Source organism: Pagrus major, chromosome 5 (assembly GCF_040436345.1).
Source record: "Pagrus major chromosome 5, Pma_NU_1.0".
NCBI lineage: Eukaryota > Metazoa > Chordata > Actinopteri > Spariformes > Sparidae > Pagrus > Pagrus major.
Window position 1 is genome coordinate 30,925,838 of NC_133219.1, and position 14,441 is coordinate 30,940,278.

Below are 14,441 nucleotides of genomic sequence, written 5' to 3' on the forward strand. Positions count from 1 at the left end.
GAGTGAAGTAACACCACGTACATGACATAATGTAAGTGACCTAGGTAACGTAGGTACGATTGTAACGGAAGTAACAGAAGTAATGTAGTGTGTTTTGTTGTAAACCTGACTAAATATTTCTCTTACTTGACCCGAACCACGTAGTTATGTTGCCTAACCTTAACCAAGTACTTTACTTGCCAAAATGTAACCAAACTGCGACCATATGACGAAGGTCTAGTACGTGTGTCGCAATAACGCGGTGACGGCCATGTTGTTTTGGGTACAGTTACATACAGTATGTCGTTTTGAGACACTCAGGCCATCGACCTATTCAGTCGTTTAGAGGATGTGTTGCATATCCTCACATATTGTAAACAATGTCAATATGGTTCATATGATACAAACACATTGAATGAACCTGTGGTTAGCAGAAACGTAAACTGCCCCCAAAACATTTCTAGCAACTGGACTGGGAGTGAGTCAGTTCTAATGTGTTCAAAACAGGGAGATTAGACTCCATCCAGACCTGCTCTGAGAGAACAGGGACTTAATTAGCTCTCCCTCTTTGATCGGGGAAAATGTCCGTGCAAACTCTGACAGTTTTATCACTGCTATTCAATTTGTTCAACGAATGGACGCACGACTCCCACCTGCTCCGTACGGCATTGTCACTGAACAATATTGAGGACGAGCAATTAATGACATTAATTACCAAACATGCATAATGTTAGTAAAGTGAAACCCAAAGTAATATTATGATAGTCCAAAACCAAGTATCACAGAATCATGGAGAATTGGTCTGTGGAGGGGGAAGAGAAAGCGTAATGAAATAACAGCAACAGACTTTTCTCTCTGCGTATTCACTAACCAGTCCAGTGTGAATAATATTTTAAATAAACATCATTTCCAATTTACGCTACTTCAGAGTTATTAATAAAGAGAGCATGTCTCTTTCTGTACAGGGTCACATCTTATCCACTAAGACTTTGGCCTGACAAGTGACAAACTCATTTCCAGTCCACCATCAAAGGCCACTATAAATACATTAGAGAATATTCAAAGCTGCTGTGCCCAGCGCCAGAAACAAATAATCAGACTTTTTCCCGTTCGATGGCATCCAAAGTGTGTTTCATTCTCTAATGAAGACTGAAAATTGCAACACATCGAGCGAAAAAAAAGACATCCGCTGGTTAATTGAATCATCACGGCTGAGCAGGTTTGAGATTAATTCCACGTAAGGAGAAGATCAAAAGCGAGCCAGTTAGAAGGATGTCGAGGGGAATAAGAGCACTGAGGCTTGTGGGATAATCCCATTAAGAGCTGCACATTCATTCAGAGTGAGGAGCCACAACTGTACAGTATGTAGAAGATTAGGGCTAAACAGTCAGTGGTGGAGAGGGGTCACAGGCAAACATGTTTTCTCACTGTTTTAGAGCATTGCGGTGCATCATTACAGTACATGCGCTCAGTATATTCTGCCTTTTTAATTATGATGTTGAGCTATGCTTAACCACAATGAAAGCCATTTCAGAGTTTGTCTCTGGAACAGATTGGATTAGGCATCAAAAAAATGAGAGAAATGAATGCGTCATTGCTTAATACGATTGCCAAGGACATATTTTAATACACTGGATTACATGTACACTTTTACTGTATACACACACAGACCATTGCAGGGTACATAAACGACTAAATACACGGCAAACATTTGATCTAAAATTAGACCTCATTCTTCTGCAGTTTTAGGGTGTATCAATGCATGACTATTAGCATTTCTGTGCTAATATATTAGCATCCGCTACAGAGACAAACTCTTCATATCATTGGCAAGGTCATCCACTCGATGTCCAAATAGCATTACGAAATCAGTGATCTTACCATACCACGTAGAAGGGCAGCAAAAGTCATGCAAGCAGCTCTATTAGGCACAGTGGTGCTTTGAGCTAAATGCAGAAATTAGCATGCTAACATTTGCAGTTGAGGCTGATGGGAATGTCATGGAAATCCACCCAATGCTGAGATATTTCAGTCTGGACCGAAGTGTTGTCACTAAATAAGAAAACAACTCGAAAATCTGTGCTCTCTAATCAACTTGTCTTAATCACAACAAGTTGTTCGACTCATTGGTCTGAAAATGTGATGTAGTTTTGCAAGTAAATTAAATCTTCTGCCTGAGAAAGTACATTAAAACCCCAGTGTGTATTGTATTTAGTGCTGGACAAGACTGAAGAACAGTCCCATGTTTGAGATCTGAAGAACATGATAGTCATGTGGCTCTGGGTAAAAACACACTAGTAAAACAAACACCAAGTGAATATGCAGGTCGATCATGAAATGGAAGAAGGCTCATAAAAGCAGACCGTCAAAAATGTGCTTTATCATGCAAGTCATATTTATTTTCAAGTTGTCAAGGCAATATAAACAGAAGAGACAGCAGCAATGTTAAACCTCCCGGTGAATACTGAAACTGATATAAACGAAGAACCGGAGAGTTTTGAAATGAATGCTCTTGCTAAGAAAAAGGTCATAATTTACCACAGATTTTCTTGACAAACAACTAAAAAAGAATCCATAAATCTGAGAGGAAATTCCTCAAATAAATAAACTAAGATCAGAGCTAACATGATCAGGACACTAAATAAAACATCTGGCAAAAACAATACAAAATATTTATTGTTGTCATTCGTCAAACTGGTGTATTTACAGAGAGATGGATGATTGTGTGATTATGTGTGTGTGTGTGTGTGTGTGTGTGTGTGTGTGTGTGTGTGTGTGTGTGTGTGTGTGTGTGTGTTGGATCTCATTCCACACTGCAGTAGTTATCCAGACTGTTCTCTCGGGTCTTGGGGAGCTCGTGTTGTTCCAGTAGTCGGTACTGGAAGGAAACACGGTTGATATAGTTCCCACTGGACACAAGCCTCACCACCGAGTTATCACAACCAATCTTCATCTGGGCTGAAGGGCCAAAGAGAAAAGCAGACGCTTTACACTGGAGCACAAACAGAGCATTCTTGCTCACCAGCCAGCCGTTTTTTAGCCTGGACTCTTTTCTATGGCAACCCAGGTGAATAAATAAAGATTGTATAATAATAATTCAGTAAAAAAGAAAAAAAGATTTTCTAAAATATGGGAAGTTATTAGTGTTTATTTTTATAATAATACAATCATGGTGATCATAAAACACAATTCGCATTGCAATGTTTTGGTGATTTAATCATGTGGGGTGTTCTTAGTGTTATTTTGAGCAGCACAGTCTAGTATTTCGAGTTCATGAGAGGACCCTGCTGCTGAAACACTGTTGTTTTAAAGTTTGGGATCAATGCAGTTTGAACTCAGTTTAAATGTTTTGTCACCACGCATGGTGAAATGTGTCAAACTGTCTTAAAAACTTTCAGGAAATTTTCCATGAAAATGAGTAAAAACTGAAAATGGTGCGAAAAGGCATCGCAAAGCATGGCACAAGACAGCACTGTAGGCTTCAGGGATAGCATAGCATAGTTCACCACCACTCAAAAGTTTGGGGTGCCAAAAAAAACTTGAACAGTGTGTACTACTCCCTTCACAGAACAGCGCAAATTGACTCTACCCAGAACAGCAAGAGAAGTGGGAGGAAGTACATCAGAGTCTCTAGTTTGAGAAAAAGGCACCTGGCAGCTTCATTAAATGGTACCCGCAAAACACCAGTCTCAACATCAGCAGTGAGGAGGCAACTCCAGGATGCTGGCCTTCTTGGCAGAGTAGCAAAGAAAAAGCCACATCTGAGACTGGCCAATAAAAGAAAAGGATTAAAATGGGTAAAAGAACACAGACATTGGACAGACCAAGCCTGGGAACAAAGTGTTATGGACAGACGAAAGTTTGAGGTTCACATAGAAGAACATTTGTGAGAGGCAGAACAAATGAACAAATGAAATCAAGATGCTTGAGGAGTGATGGACATGCGACATGAGTGTGGGAGAATTGCAATTGGTTAAAGGCATCTTGAAAAAAGAACGATATCACTCCATTTCGTAACACCATTCCATACCCTGAAGACGGTGTTTGATTGGAGCCAACATCATCCTACAGCAGGATAATGACTCACAGCTCCAAACTATACAGAACTACTGAGGGAAGAAGCGGTCACTGGTATTCTGTCTCTAATGGAGTACCCAGCACAGTCACCAGAGTTCAACCATGCTGAGCTGCTGTGGGAGCAGCTTGACCGCATGGTACGTAAGAAGAGCCCGTCAAGCTAATCCAACCTGTCGGAGGTGCTTCAGGGAACATGGAGTGAAATTTACCTCAACGAATTGACAGCTAGAATGCCAAAAGTCTGCGAGGCAAAAGCTGCAAATGGAGGATTCTTTGACAAAAAAATCATTATTTCTAACCTGTCAATGTCTTGACTATATATTGTATTCATTGGCAACTCATTTTAACAAATTCAAGTGTGAGCATTCATGGAAAACATGAATTTTTTTGGGTGACCCCAAACTTTTGAGCAGTAGTGTAAAATAGGTTTTAAGCACAGCATAACATAATATAGCATAGTAGAGTATATTAGTACATTTTTCAGGACAAGAAATCAGATTTCCAAGTTGTCATTGTGCAGATGGAAACCTTAAAATGAACATGACAAGTTCTGGATGTAAGCTGGAGGGTCTCAGACTCACCAAGCCCACTGAGGGAGAAACACAGGTCAGCGACAGGGAACATCTTTGAGGTGTCCACCCCATTTCCCCCGAGCAGCTCCACATAGTCACCGGACCCCGAACAGCCCGACCACACCTGCCTCTGTAAAAAATAGACAACAAAATATTCTGGTACTGGAGTGCAGCTGAGGCAAGTAGGTAACTTATCAAGTCTGTATATGTAAGTACCATATTAAAGGTATCCTGGGAATTTTTTGAGGGCTATATGTTGAGAGTTTAGTGTTGCATGCAAGCCATTAAACACAAGTAAGAAGAAAATGACCAGTTGGGGAAGGAGAAGATATGATGTCCCTGGATTTTAAGCTGTGGTTGGTGTCTGTAATGAACCAAAAAAATTTAACACTGCAAAGCTAGCCAGAGCAAACAGAAATGTTAAGATGCAGGTTCCAAAGAATAAAATAAAAAAGATGTTTAATATGGAAGAAAATGCATTCAAAATGTTTTACACCCTCAACCTCAAGTTTCAATCCTTTGTCCATCAGGTTTTGATCCATTCTCCTCTTTTGTCACTGACTTTTTATTAAAAACTATGATTACATGCAGCTGTATTTGCCTGGAAAATGTTCGGGCAATTTATCTTTGAAATTGTAACACTTGACTTCGGATCACTTACAACCTTCCTCAATATTCAAGTAGAATTGTCAGGTTGTGGTATTTGGCCCAGCATCGCATAGTTCATCACGCAAAAGCCAGATGTTAGCAAGGGATAGTATTGTCAGCAGTCTGGCAGCTGGTGTCAGACGAGCTGCCAACACCATTTCTGTCCACCCATCTTAAAAAGGATTTGGGCTTCATGTGTTGTTTATTACTGAAGTTTTTGGAAGTGTAGCTTTGAGCCATTAAGTATGTCTTTATTACAACACTTGAAGTATTTATATTGTTCTTTTCCCCTTTTACTAGGATTTCTTATTTTTTGATTTACTTCACATGTTGCAGCTTTGTGAACAATTATGGTCCGCTTCAAGTTCAGCTTTTAACTGGTACTGACTTACTGGTGGTTGTAGCATAAATTGTAGCAGCAGTAGTAATCATGACTGTAAATAGGTTCAAATTGCACTTGTTGCTGTAACTTTTTGTAGTCTTGTACAGTGTTTGGGGACTTTTTTATGTGTAAACCCACCATGACGTCACCCATTGGTTTACGGACTACCATTTGGCATCATGGCAGTTGCTATCTTCTTTATTTGGAGCCACAAGTGACCAGATTTGGACGAGATGGTGGAGCCGGAGAGGATACACATTGCTTCTATCCTGAAGCAATCCTAACCTTCCAGCCTCTATCCTGATTGGATGTGACGGAAACCCAACCCAGAGGCAGAGGTAAATATGCGCAAGTGTGTCACTCGTCCCTGCGCTCACTCAAGCCCTCTAAGTCCAATATTCACTCTCTTTCAGTTCGGTTTTGGTCTCTTACTAACTCCTGAGGGAAATATCTGGCTCTTTAGCCACCGGAATAAATAAATAAAGTTGCAGCCATCTCACAGTGTCATCTGATGCATTGTTAGTTTTTCTTTACTGCAATTTGAAATGATGCCACTATGTTATCCATCAGAAACTGAACGTCTTGGGTATTCAACATGAAGGCTTAACAATTTGTTGTAACGTTTAATGCTTCATTTTGCTCATGACAGTAGCTGACTGAAGTCCCTACATAGACCCCCACACAGGTGTTTTCACTTTTTCTAGTTAGACCATGGACGTCTGATTAGACGTTGCTGCACCTGCTACAGCAGACTTCCAATCATACCTACTAAGCTCTGCAGGATCAAGTGTTTCTCTAACTGGGGTAATTCACATTCACATAAATCTTAGATGTGGGCAGCCTCTCAGAAGTCTGGAATTAGGTTACTGGAACAAATATTTCCCCTCCGATTATGGTTCATGCTTGGTAAATGTTATTAGTTTTGACTGGAGGCTGATGGATCTCAGTGGTGAACTGAAACTTTAATAAGAAAAAAAAAAGTTAATGTCAAGCTATAATAACATAGAAACCACTGTCTGTGTGATTACAACTCTCTTTATGGCCAAGAAGGGTCTGTACTTGTTGAGGGACATAATGTGTTTCTGCTGTACCATTATGTCTGTGTGCACTATAAATTTGTTTATTTCAAGAAAAATGTAAGTAAAGCAAGAGTACTTCTTTCACAGAGGAAGGGGGAAGTCTGTCTGTCTTTTTGTGTGTCCGTGTGTGTGTGTGTGTGTATCTCACCTGTGGGCTGAGCTCATTGCTCTTGGCCTGCCCCAAGCTGAGCTCTGTCAGTCGGATCTCCACGGGGTAGATGATGGAGAAGCTGCAGTTCCTGCGCTGGTGTGGCATCACCATGGTGAAGCTGCCCTCTGGACTCTGAGACATTATGTTACAGGCTTTACACACAAACACACACACACACACACACACACACACACACACACACACACACAGAGGAGGAGAGGTTTTGAATTAACAGTTCCCCATCACCAGAGAAACTCATTACTGAAACCTCATGTCACAAATTTGACATAATCAAGGCTGACTGCGGGGCGGGGACACAATTAGGGCTGAGCATGGAAATCCAATTCCAGTTCTGATGACAAAGATAAGAAAATAATGAAATTTGAATTGATAACAGTATGGTAGAGTAGACAGGCACCAACAGGAGTCGGAACACTTTACTCCTGCGGGCATGTTGTTCATTTAGAGACATTTTCGTGGTGAAGGAGCCGTGCCAATCAAAGCTGAGGGGAGAATGTTAGGATTAATATTATCGAGCATTATTTGTTCTGCAAGTGCAACATTTAAAGACCTGATTAATGACTTTTAACCGTCGTCTATCTGTATCATTTTCCAACTGTCACTCACATTTACAAAGAAACAGAAAGATTATATATAAAATCCCTATGTTTTAGCTCCTGTCTCTTTAAGGCTCACCCTCCCAAATACCCAGCCTGCTCTGATTGGTCAGCTCACACACGCCTGCAGAGCAGCTGTGCTAAGTCAATTCTTACATGCCCAACTAGCTGCTAGGCATAAATTATGCAAATGTGTGACATAGTGACGTAGTGTGATGTCACAAAGTCACAGAATTAAAGGCGGGACTACTGACAAGGTGTTTCAGGAGCAGAGAGGAGCTTCTGTTGGTTTTGGACTTTGACTATCTTACTTTAAAGACCTTTTACATGTACAAGAACAAATATGAAACACTGAAGGACATGAAAAAAATGAAAAAGCATACTAGGTCTAAAACACATTAGTGCCCCTCATCACTGCATCACAGCATTTTCAAAAATGACTTCCAAAGGGAGTGTCTTGAAATCAGGTGAAATGTGTACCTTTTCTTTAAAAATGTGTCTTTACTGTATTTGTTAAGGGACATAATATGTCATTTATAGTGTTTACCGCATCATTGCATGTATATGTATGCTATTTATGACCAGTTTTACCCACCTTGTAAAGCCTCAAAGACTTGTGATCAGTTGAAATGATTTTTTTTATTGTGTACAGCTGCAGTTAATGGTCAATATATGAATAAAACCTCACAGGCTGGCCTTTTTGAGAGTTTTCCCTTGAAAAAATCCATTCATTCAGACTTTTTTTCGTGCCAGTGCTCTCTCTTTGTTTGTCTTTGTCTTACAGCCAGACTGAAGGAGCCTAAATGCAGTCTATCTGATGTTTGAGTAATTTACATCTAATAATTTAGGTTCATTTGTATAACAGAAATTTACAGAGATTAAGAAGCAAGTGGAAAAAATATTGCCATTTTTGCACGTTGATACTTCCACGGTTCATATCTGCAGTGAGCAATAAGTTAAAATGTCTTTAAAATGTGTAGATATTTTGGAAGGTATCATTTCTTAGTACTAAAGCGCTACTTTATTTTGAAAGCCTTGTGAGAATAGTTTAGTTTTGCAGGTGGTTACCCCCTGTGCAGTCAGGCAAGGGGAGATGAGAAACAGTTTTTTTTTTACCTCTAACTGTGGAACGATTCTTGCTCTAGTCATTAATAACTTTTGATATTGGACAATTTTTCTGTACCACATTTCCTTTTGGCAAAGTAAACTGTTAAACTTTATCGAGCGGTCCTGTGGATTTACATTGATGTGGATGAAGACGAAGGCAATCGTCAAAGCGTCACACTAAGGCGTCATTTCAGTGCGAACCTACACACACTGTGATTGTTATGTTGCTTGACACAGTGTTAACACCGTGTTTGCCAAGCAGCTGGAAAACAGGTGCATCCCTCTCATTCAATCTCCTCCTGTCGCTCTCGGCCTTGATTAATGCTCAACCAAGCGCAGATGACCAGGAAGGACACACATGCATGCACACAGTAGCCCTTCTTCTAAAAACACTTATAAGAATAAATAAGACAAATTTGATTTAGAAGCAAGGCCTTGGTGCTTGTTTAAATTTTCTTTCTCATGATTTATTTTTTATTGTTGGCAATTTGGTTTTTATTTGCATGGATGTTGTCTCTGTTTGCTTTGCTTTTAGACTTTTTATCCCTCAAGGATGTGCAGCAGGACTCACGGAAGGGGTTGTGTAGCTTCTTGACAGCGAGGGTGAAGCCGCTGTCAGGGCTGTGAATGCGGAAGAAGACCATGGCGACGTTCTGAGACGAGCGGCTGACGGCTCCCGGTGTTGTGGAGGAGCAGTAGTCTGTGTAGCGCTGGTGGAGAGGAAGCGGGTGGTCCTGTCTGCTGGGGAACTTCTCTCCCTTGAGAACCCAGCCGTCAAACATCTGTAGGAGGAATATACATGGTGTGGAGAACATATTAACTATGCCAGGTTTCTATAAAAAACTGAAAATCATACACAAATCAAAATCACTTTGATTTTGAGGGATTTCTGTCAATTGAAGGACAGTGTTGAGCTCTTGACACAATAATTATCCATGTAGGTGAATTATTCTAGTGCCTCTACAAATGTGCAATATAATATGTGCAATTGTTATTTGTTGTTGTTGTTGTTGTTCTTCTTCTTCTTCTTCTTCTTCTTCATCTTGATGTTGCTGTTGGTGTTTGTTGCTGGTGGTTGTTATTCTTCTTCTTCTTGATGGTGTTGTTGTTATTCTTCTTCTTCTTCTTGATGGTGTTGTTGTTATTCTTCTTCTTCTTCTTGATGGTGTTGTTGTTATTCTTCTTCTTCTTCTTGATGGTGTTGTTGTTATTCTTCTTCTTCTTGATGGTGTTGTTGTTATTCTTCTTCTTCTTCTTGATGGTGTTGTTATTCTTCTTCTTCTTGATGGTGTTGTTGTTATTCTTCCTCTTCTTCTCTGTGTTTATTGGCTGACCACAAATCAACTTAAAGTGTGTACAACCACCTTAGTTACTTCGTACTGTGTTAGAGGGTGTAAATGCTGTACTTGTTTAGTCAACCTAAGCAACTGGATTTTGTATTACCGGCTCTTGCTTCTGCAAATCATTAATATGTTGAACATTTCACTTTCATGTTGTGACAATGCTGTGCTTCAGGTTTGGTTAGGTTTAGGTACCCACTTGGTTAAGGTAAGAAAAGACCATGTTTTGGCTTAAAATACCTGGTTTTGTTAACAAAAACATGGCTGGAAACTGTTCTGATCAAAAATACCTGGCTGAAATAAAGAAAGCAAACTGTGGTCAACCATCCCCTCATCCTCCTGATAGGCAAGTCAGCTAATATACATGTAGTCTGAACGTGCACATTGTAGGAAAAAAAAGTATGAATATCCAAATTTTACGTATCCGTGGTTTACACAATCTTACAATGCCAACATTTAATTCTGGTTACTGGGCTGGTTGATCAATATGCCAGTCTCCCAATAATCCTCATGTTTTTTAATAAACTTGATTAAACGGTTCACTGATTTTGATTAGCAAAAGCATACGTTGGCAAATTTAAGATAAAGTTATGGGGACATTACTTAACGTGTCTTTTCTGAGACTATTAGTCCAATACGATCTGCAGCGCCATCCACACTGCTGTGTCACGAACCATATTTAATTAAAACCATAATCCAACATTAATTTTGTTCTATAAATATTCTGTAAATCTCATCATTGTGCTCAAAAACAAAGAGGTGTGCTGCTTAGTTGTGTCGAGCATCTTAAGGTTTCGGTCCATCCTGTGGTTGTTATTACAAAGTTTTCTCTGTGACATGCCTTTTACCACTCTGGCCCACATGGACTGAAACCGAAACGTAACTGGCAGGCTTGGCTCCAGAACTAAAGCCTTCTCTTCCCACCACTTGCTCTGGGTAATGTGACCAATGCAGAGAGGATCTAGTGTTTGGATGTTTGGCCCTTAAATGCTGCCTTAACCCTGTTTGGCACCGTTTTAATCAAGCAGAAGAAGATGAAATAGGATTCAGCAAAGCCCTGGACTTCCTGTCCCCCACTCGCGGAGGAGTTGGGGATGTGTGTGGGTGTTATTTTTTTGCCAACCTTGATGAAGTCTCCGGCGCCGCAGTCGATGTTGACGTCAGAGAGCTCCAGACTGATGACCTCACTGGGCTCGGCGATGATGAAGGCAGCACAGGCCAGCTGTGGCTGAGACGCCGTGAAGGTGAAGTAGCCTTCAGTGGCCAGCATGTCCAAGCATCCTGCAAAACCACACACATTACTTAGAGGAGGTGTTCACAAAACAGCTTTTGGACCACAAGCAAACATTAAGGCTTTCGTGGGATCTTAAAAAAATCCTCATGAACTCAAAGTGTGATCAGCTTTATGGTCAAACCTAACAAGTCTTAGAGTTGTTTTCTCTGCTCATACAGTAGAGCTGGTGTTGTTCTGGGGAGTTTGTGCCAAAAATATCTAGAAGTGTTAATTAATTCTGAAGGAAGTGGACTTGGAGTTCATTTCTAACGTTTTGCTGTGCACACTTTTAGGACAAACACTAACTGCACGTACAGTGTGCTATAAAGATGTAGGCATGGATGAAGTGATTATTTGACAAATTGTTGGAGAGTTTCAATGAATAAATCTGTTTCAAATTCATCACTTCACATACTTTAAAGCAAGCAAAGAGTTTACTTGTTGTTTGCCAAGTCTGTAAACAGTGTTAAGCATAATCAGCTGCTGAATAAAGCCATTGTTTACTCACTGAGAGGTCGGCGGAAAATAAAATCCTCTGAATCTCTTTTCTGGTCCAAGCTGAGAAGAGAATATAATCCATCTGAAGCGTCGTTGTCCTGCATGGAAACGTGACAGAAAAACACTCGTCAAATTCTCAACTAAACTTTCTCGACATCACGTTTAACCTGCCAGACTTAAACTGAGGCAATGTGGGATTAAAATGGTTTTAACAATCCAAAACTCTCACCTCAATGTAGCGACTGAGCCCCATCCTGGACGAGAGGGAGATGAGGAAGAGGAACAGCTGTGTGCGCGGAGACACCGACATCCTGAAGTCTGAGACTCTCCGCAAAGTGTTTTCTGGAGCAGAGGGGGAAACAACGGCTCTGCCTGAGAGGTGGGAGCTTATATAGCAGCGCAGACAGACAGGCAGGCGGGCAGACAGGCAGGCATGCAGGCAGACAGGCAGGCCTACATCAGAGGGTCACTGGCAAATACTGAGCAGAGTCATTTTAATCACATGTGAAAACCTGTCATTCTCACCAGCATTAGGACACTTGGCTAACTTAGAGTTACATGTGCTTGGCTGCATAAAAAAGAAATCTGATTACAACTCTTGACCACATAAGATTGCTTGTTATGCGGAGTTTATAACATTATCGTGGCGCTCACATTACAATAAAGAAAAAATAGAGGATGCTATCAAGAACAAAACAAAGCACATGTAAGTATCTCAGATGTGCAACATTTTTCACATCTAATAAATACTTTTACATATAAGCTTGTATTTATGGAGTGCCTTTGCACATCTGGGCAGATAAACCTTACAGACTTATTTATACCAGTGTGGTTGATAAATGTCCCTGATAAATAACATAATATAATCACATGATAAAGTCACAGACAGGCACATGTATGTTTTGGGAAATTTAAAGTTAAAGGTTCAATGTGCAAGAATTTTAGTTTTAAAAAGAAATTAACTAATTATAACAAGAAATAAGAATTTTGTCATCGTGTCAAAGACGTCTGTAGAGATATCTACTAAAGTTAGCATGTTAACCAGCTAGCCCTTGTCCGTTCTGTCCCCTGTTCCAACCACTAGCTGCACGGTTAACTGAGCTAACAAGCTACAGTTAGCAGCAGTTAGCAGTTTCTCTGGTGAAATGATGCCCCCTATGAAAATTGGTGGCCAATTCTTACATATGTCACCTTTAAAGTGAAATCATGAACTTCATATGTGCTTATTTTGTAAGGGACTAAGTGATGGAACAGGGACACACATGCGGCGCAGTGACCTGTGTTATGATTGTTTGTCCACCAGGCATTCAAAACAAAACAACTTGCAGTGCTTGTGAGTGGGAAGCCAGTGAGGGATCATGGAGAAGTGGTGGCCTGATTTAATGTTACGTGCTAGCTGTAATGCTGTATTTAAAAAAAAAAAAACAATTTTTCTCAACCCCTCTGTCATAAACGTTATCTTCAGGAGACAGGGACTGCCTGGACTATCATCTGTCTTGACTGACACACACAGAGTTGCCAGCCTCTTCCTCTCTTCCTTCTCTTTGCTCTTGGGTCAGTGACTCATGGCCTTTACATAAACAAGTCAAACCAGTTTAATTTCCAACTTCTGATTCACTGTGCTGGTTATTAGCATGAGCAAGACAGGAGAAACATCAAAGGAAATTGGGTACTTTAAAAGAAGCTTCTGCAGCTATCATTATGGACAAACCATGGCAAAGTTTTTGTTAACTGTCTTTCTGAACTGAGAGTTTTGAGCAGAGAGATTTGGTGGTAGCAAAAGCCAATCAACATGTTCAATCAGCATCCTCATTACAGTATTTCTACAGGCGTAGTATGGTCAGTATGGGTAAAACATTCTGTAACCAGTTACTCTGTGACTTTAACTCAAGCACACATGCATAATCATATGGGCTAATTATACGTGCAAAGAGAAGCGACCAGTTTACACCAATCCTTGCTGCCCTTCACTGCTCACCTGTGAGTTTTTGAATTAATTTTAAGATTTTACTGCTTGTTTTTAAAGCCTTGAATAGGCTAGACCATATCCCCACGGCTGCCATTTTCCTCTGACATCAAGCAGTTGTCTCTAGCTTCCGTTAGAGACAACAGCTTACATTAGCATCAAACCACAGCCACACACGATACGATTAAAAAAGGTGCAAATTAATTAACGCATCTTTTGACACATTTATCTAAAAATGGAAGTGAAACACACTTGATGTAATTAAATGATAATGTCAACGAGGAAGTGGTTAAATGCTAACGTTAGCTAGATTCCCTACGTTTATACTTGGAGCAACCTGAAGCACTGTAGCTTTATATAATCACGGCATTTGAGCGTTTCTTTAGTCATGTGGCTTTTTCTTAATTGATGGTATTTATTGTTATATTCACGTTTTTAATGTTGTTTGTATCTTGAAGGAGCAGTATGTCGTTTTTGGAAGGAAATTTATCAGAAGAGAAAAATCTTATGCCTAAACAAACAAAAACAAAAAATTCTCTTAGTTTTAATGACTGATTAAACTGAATAAACACACTGACCTTAAAGGACAACACAGTTTCATATTGATTTACTTTGTTTATATTTGGCGGACCCTGCCACCTTTCAAGCTTCAAACAGTGTTCAGGGGATTTTCCTCTGAGAATTATTTATTTAACGATTGAAATATATTAAATAAATATTTCTGAGTTTATATTGCTACCTTATCAATATTG

At 40.0% G+C, this 14,441-nt stretch overlaps 1 protein-coding gene across 1 annotated transcript; it reads right to left on the reverse strand.

Moving 5' to 3' along the window:
* Positions 1–2,782: 2,782 nt before the first annotated feature.
* On the reverse strand, positions 2,783–12,033 carry LOC140996478 (corticotropin-releasing factor-binding protein-like). The gene is made up of 7 exons (XM_073466896.1): positions 11,953–12,033; positions 11,734–11,821; positions 11,076–11,233; positions 9,184–9,394; positions 6,886–7,040; positions 4,638–4,758; positions 2,783–2,937 (listed from the first exon to the last, which is right to left on the reverse strand). The coding sequence occupies exons 1-7, from the start codon at positions 12,031–12,033 to the stop codon at positions 2,783–2,785; spliced, it is 969 nt and encodes a 322-aa protein (XP_073322997.1).
* Positions 12,034–14,441: the final 2,408 nt, after the last annotated feature.

Bases quoted from the DNA above. Each gene is read 5' to 3' on its own strand.
- LOC140996478 (XM_073466896.1), bottom strand. From the start codon at position 12,033: ATGTCGGTGTCTCCGCGCACACAGCTGTTCCTCTTCCTCATCTCCCTC. The intron at 11,234-11,733 runs GTGAGTAAACAA...GTGGTTTTGCAG, and splicing joins TATTTTCCGCCGACCTCTCA to GATGCTTGGACATGCTGGCC. The intron at 9,395-11,075 runs GTTGGCAAAAAA...TTCCTCCTACAG, and splicing joins GCGCCGGAGACTTCATCAAG to ATGTTTGACGGCTGGGTTCT.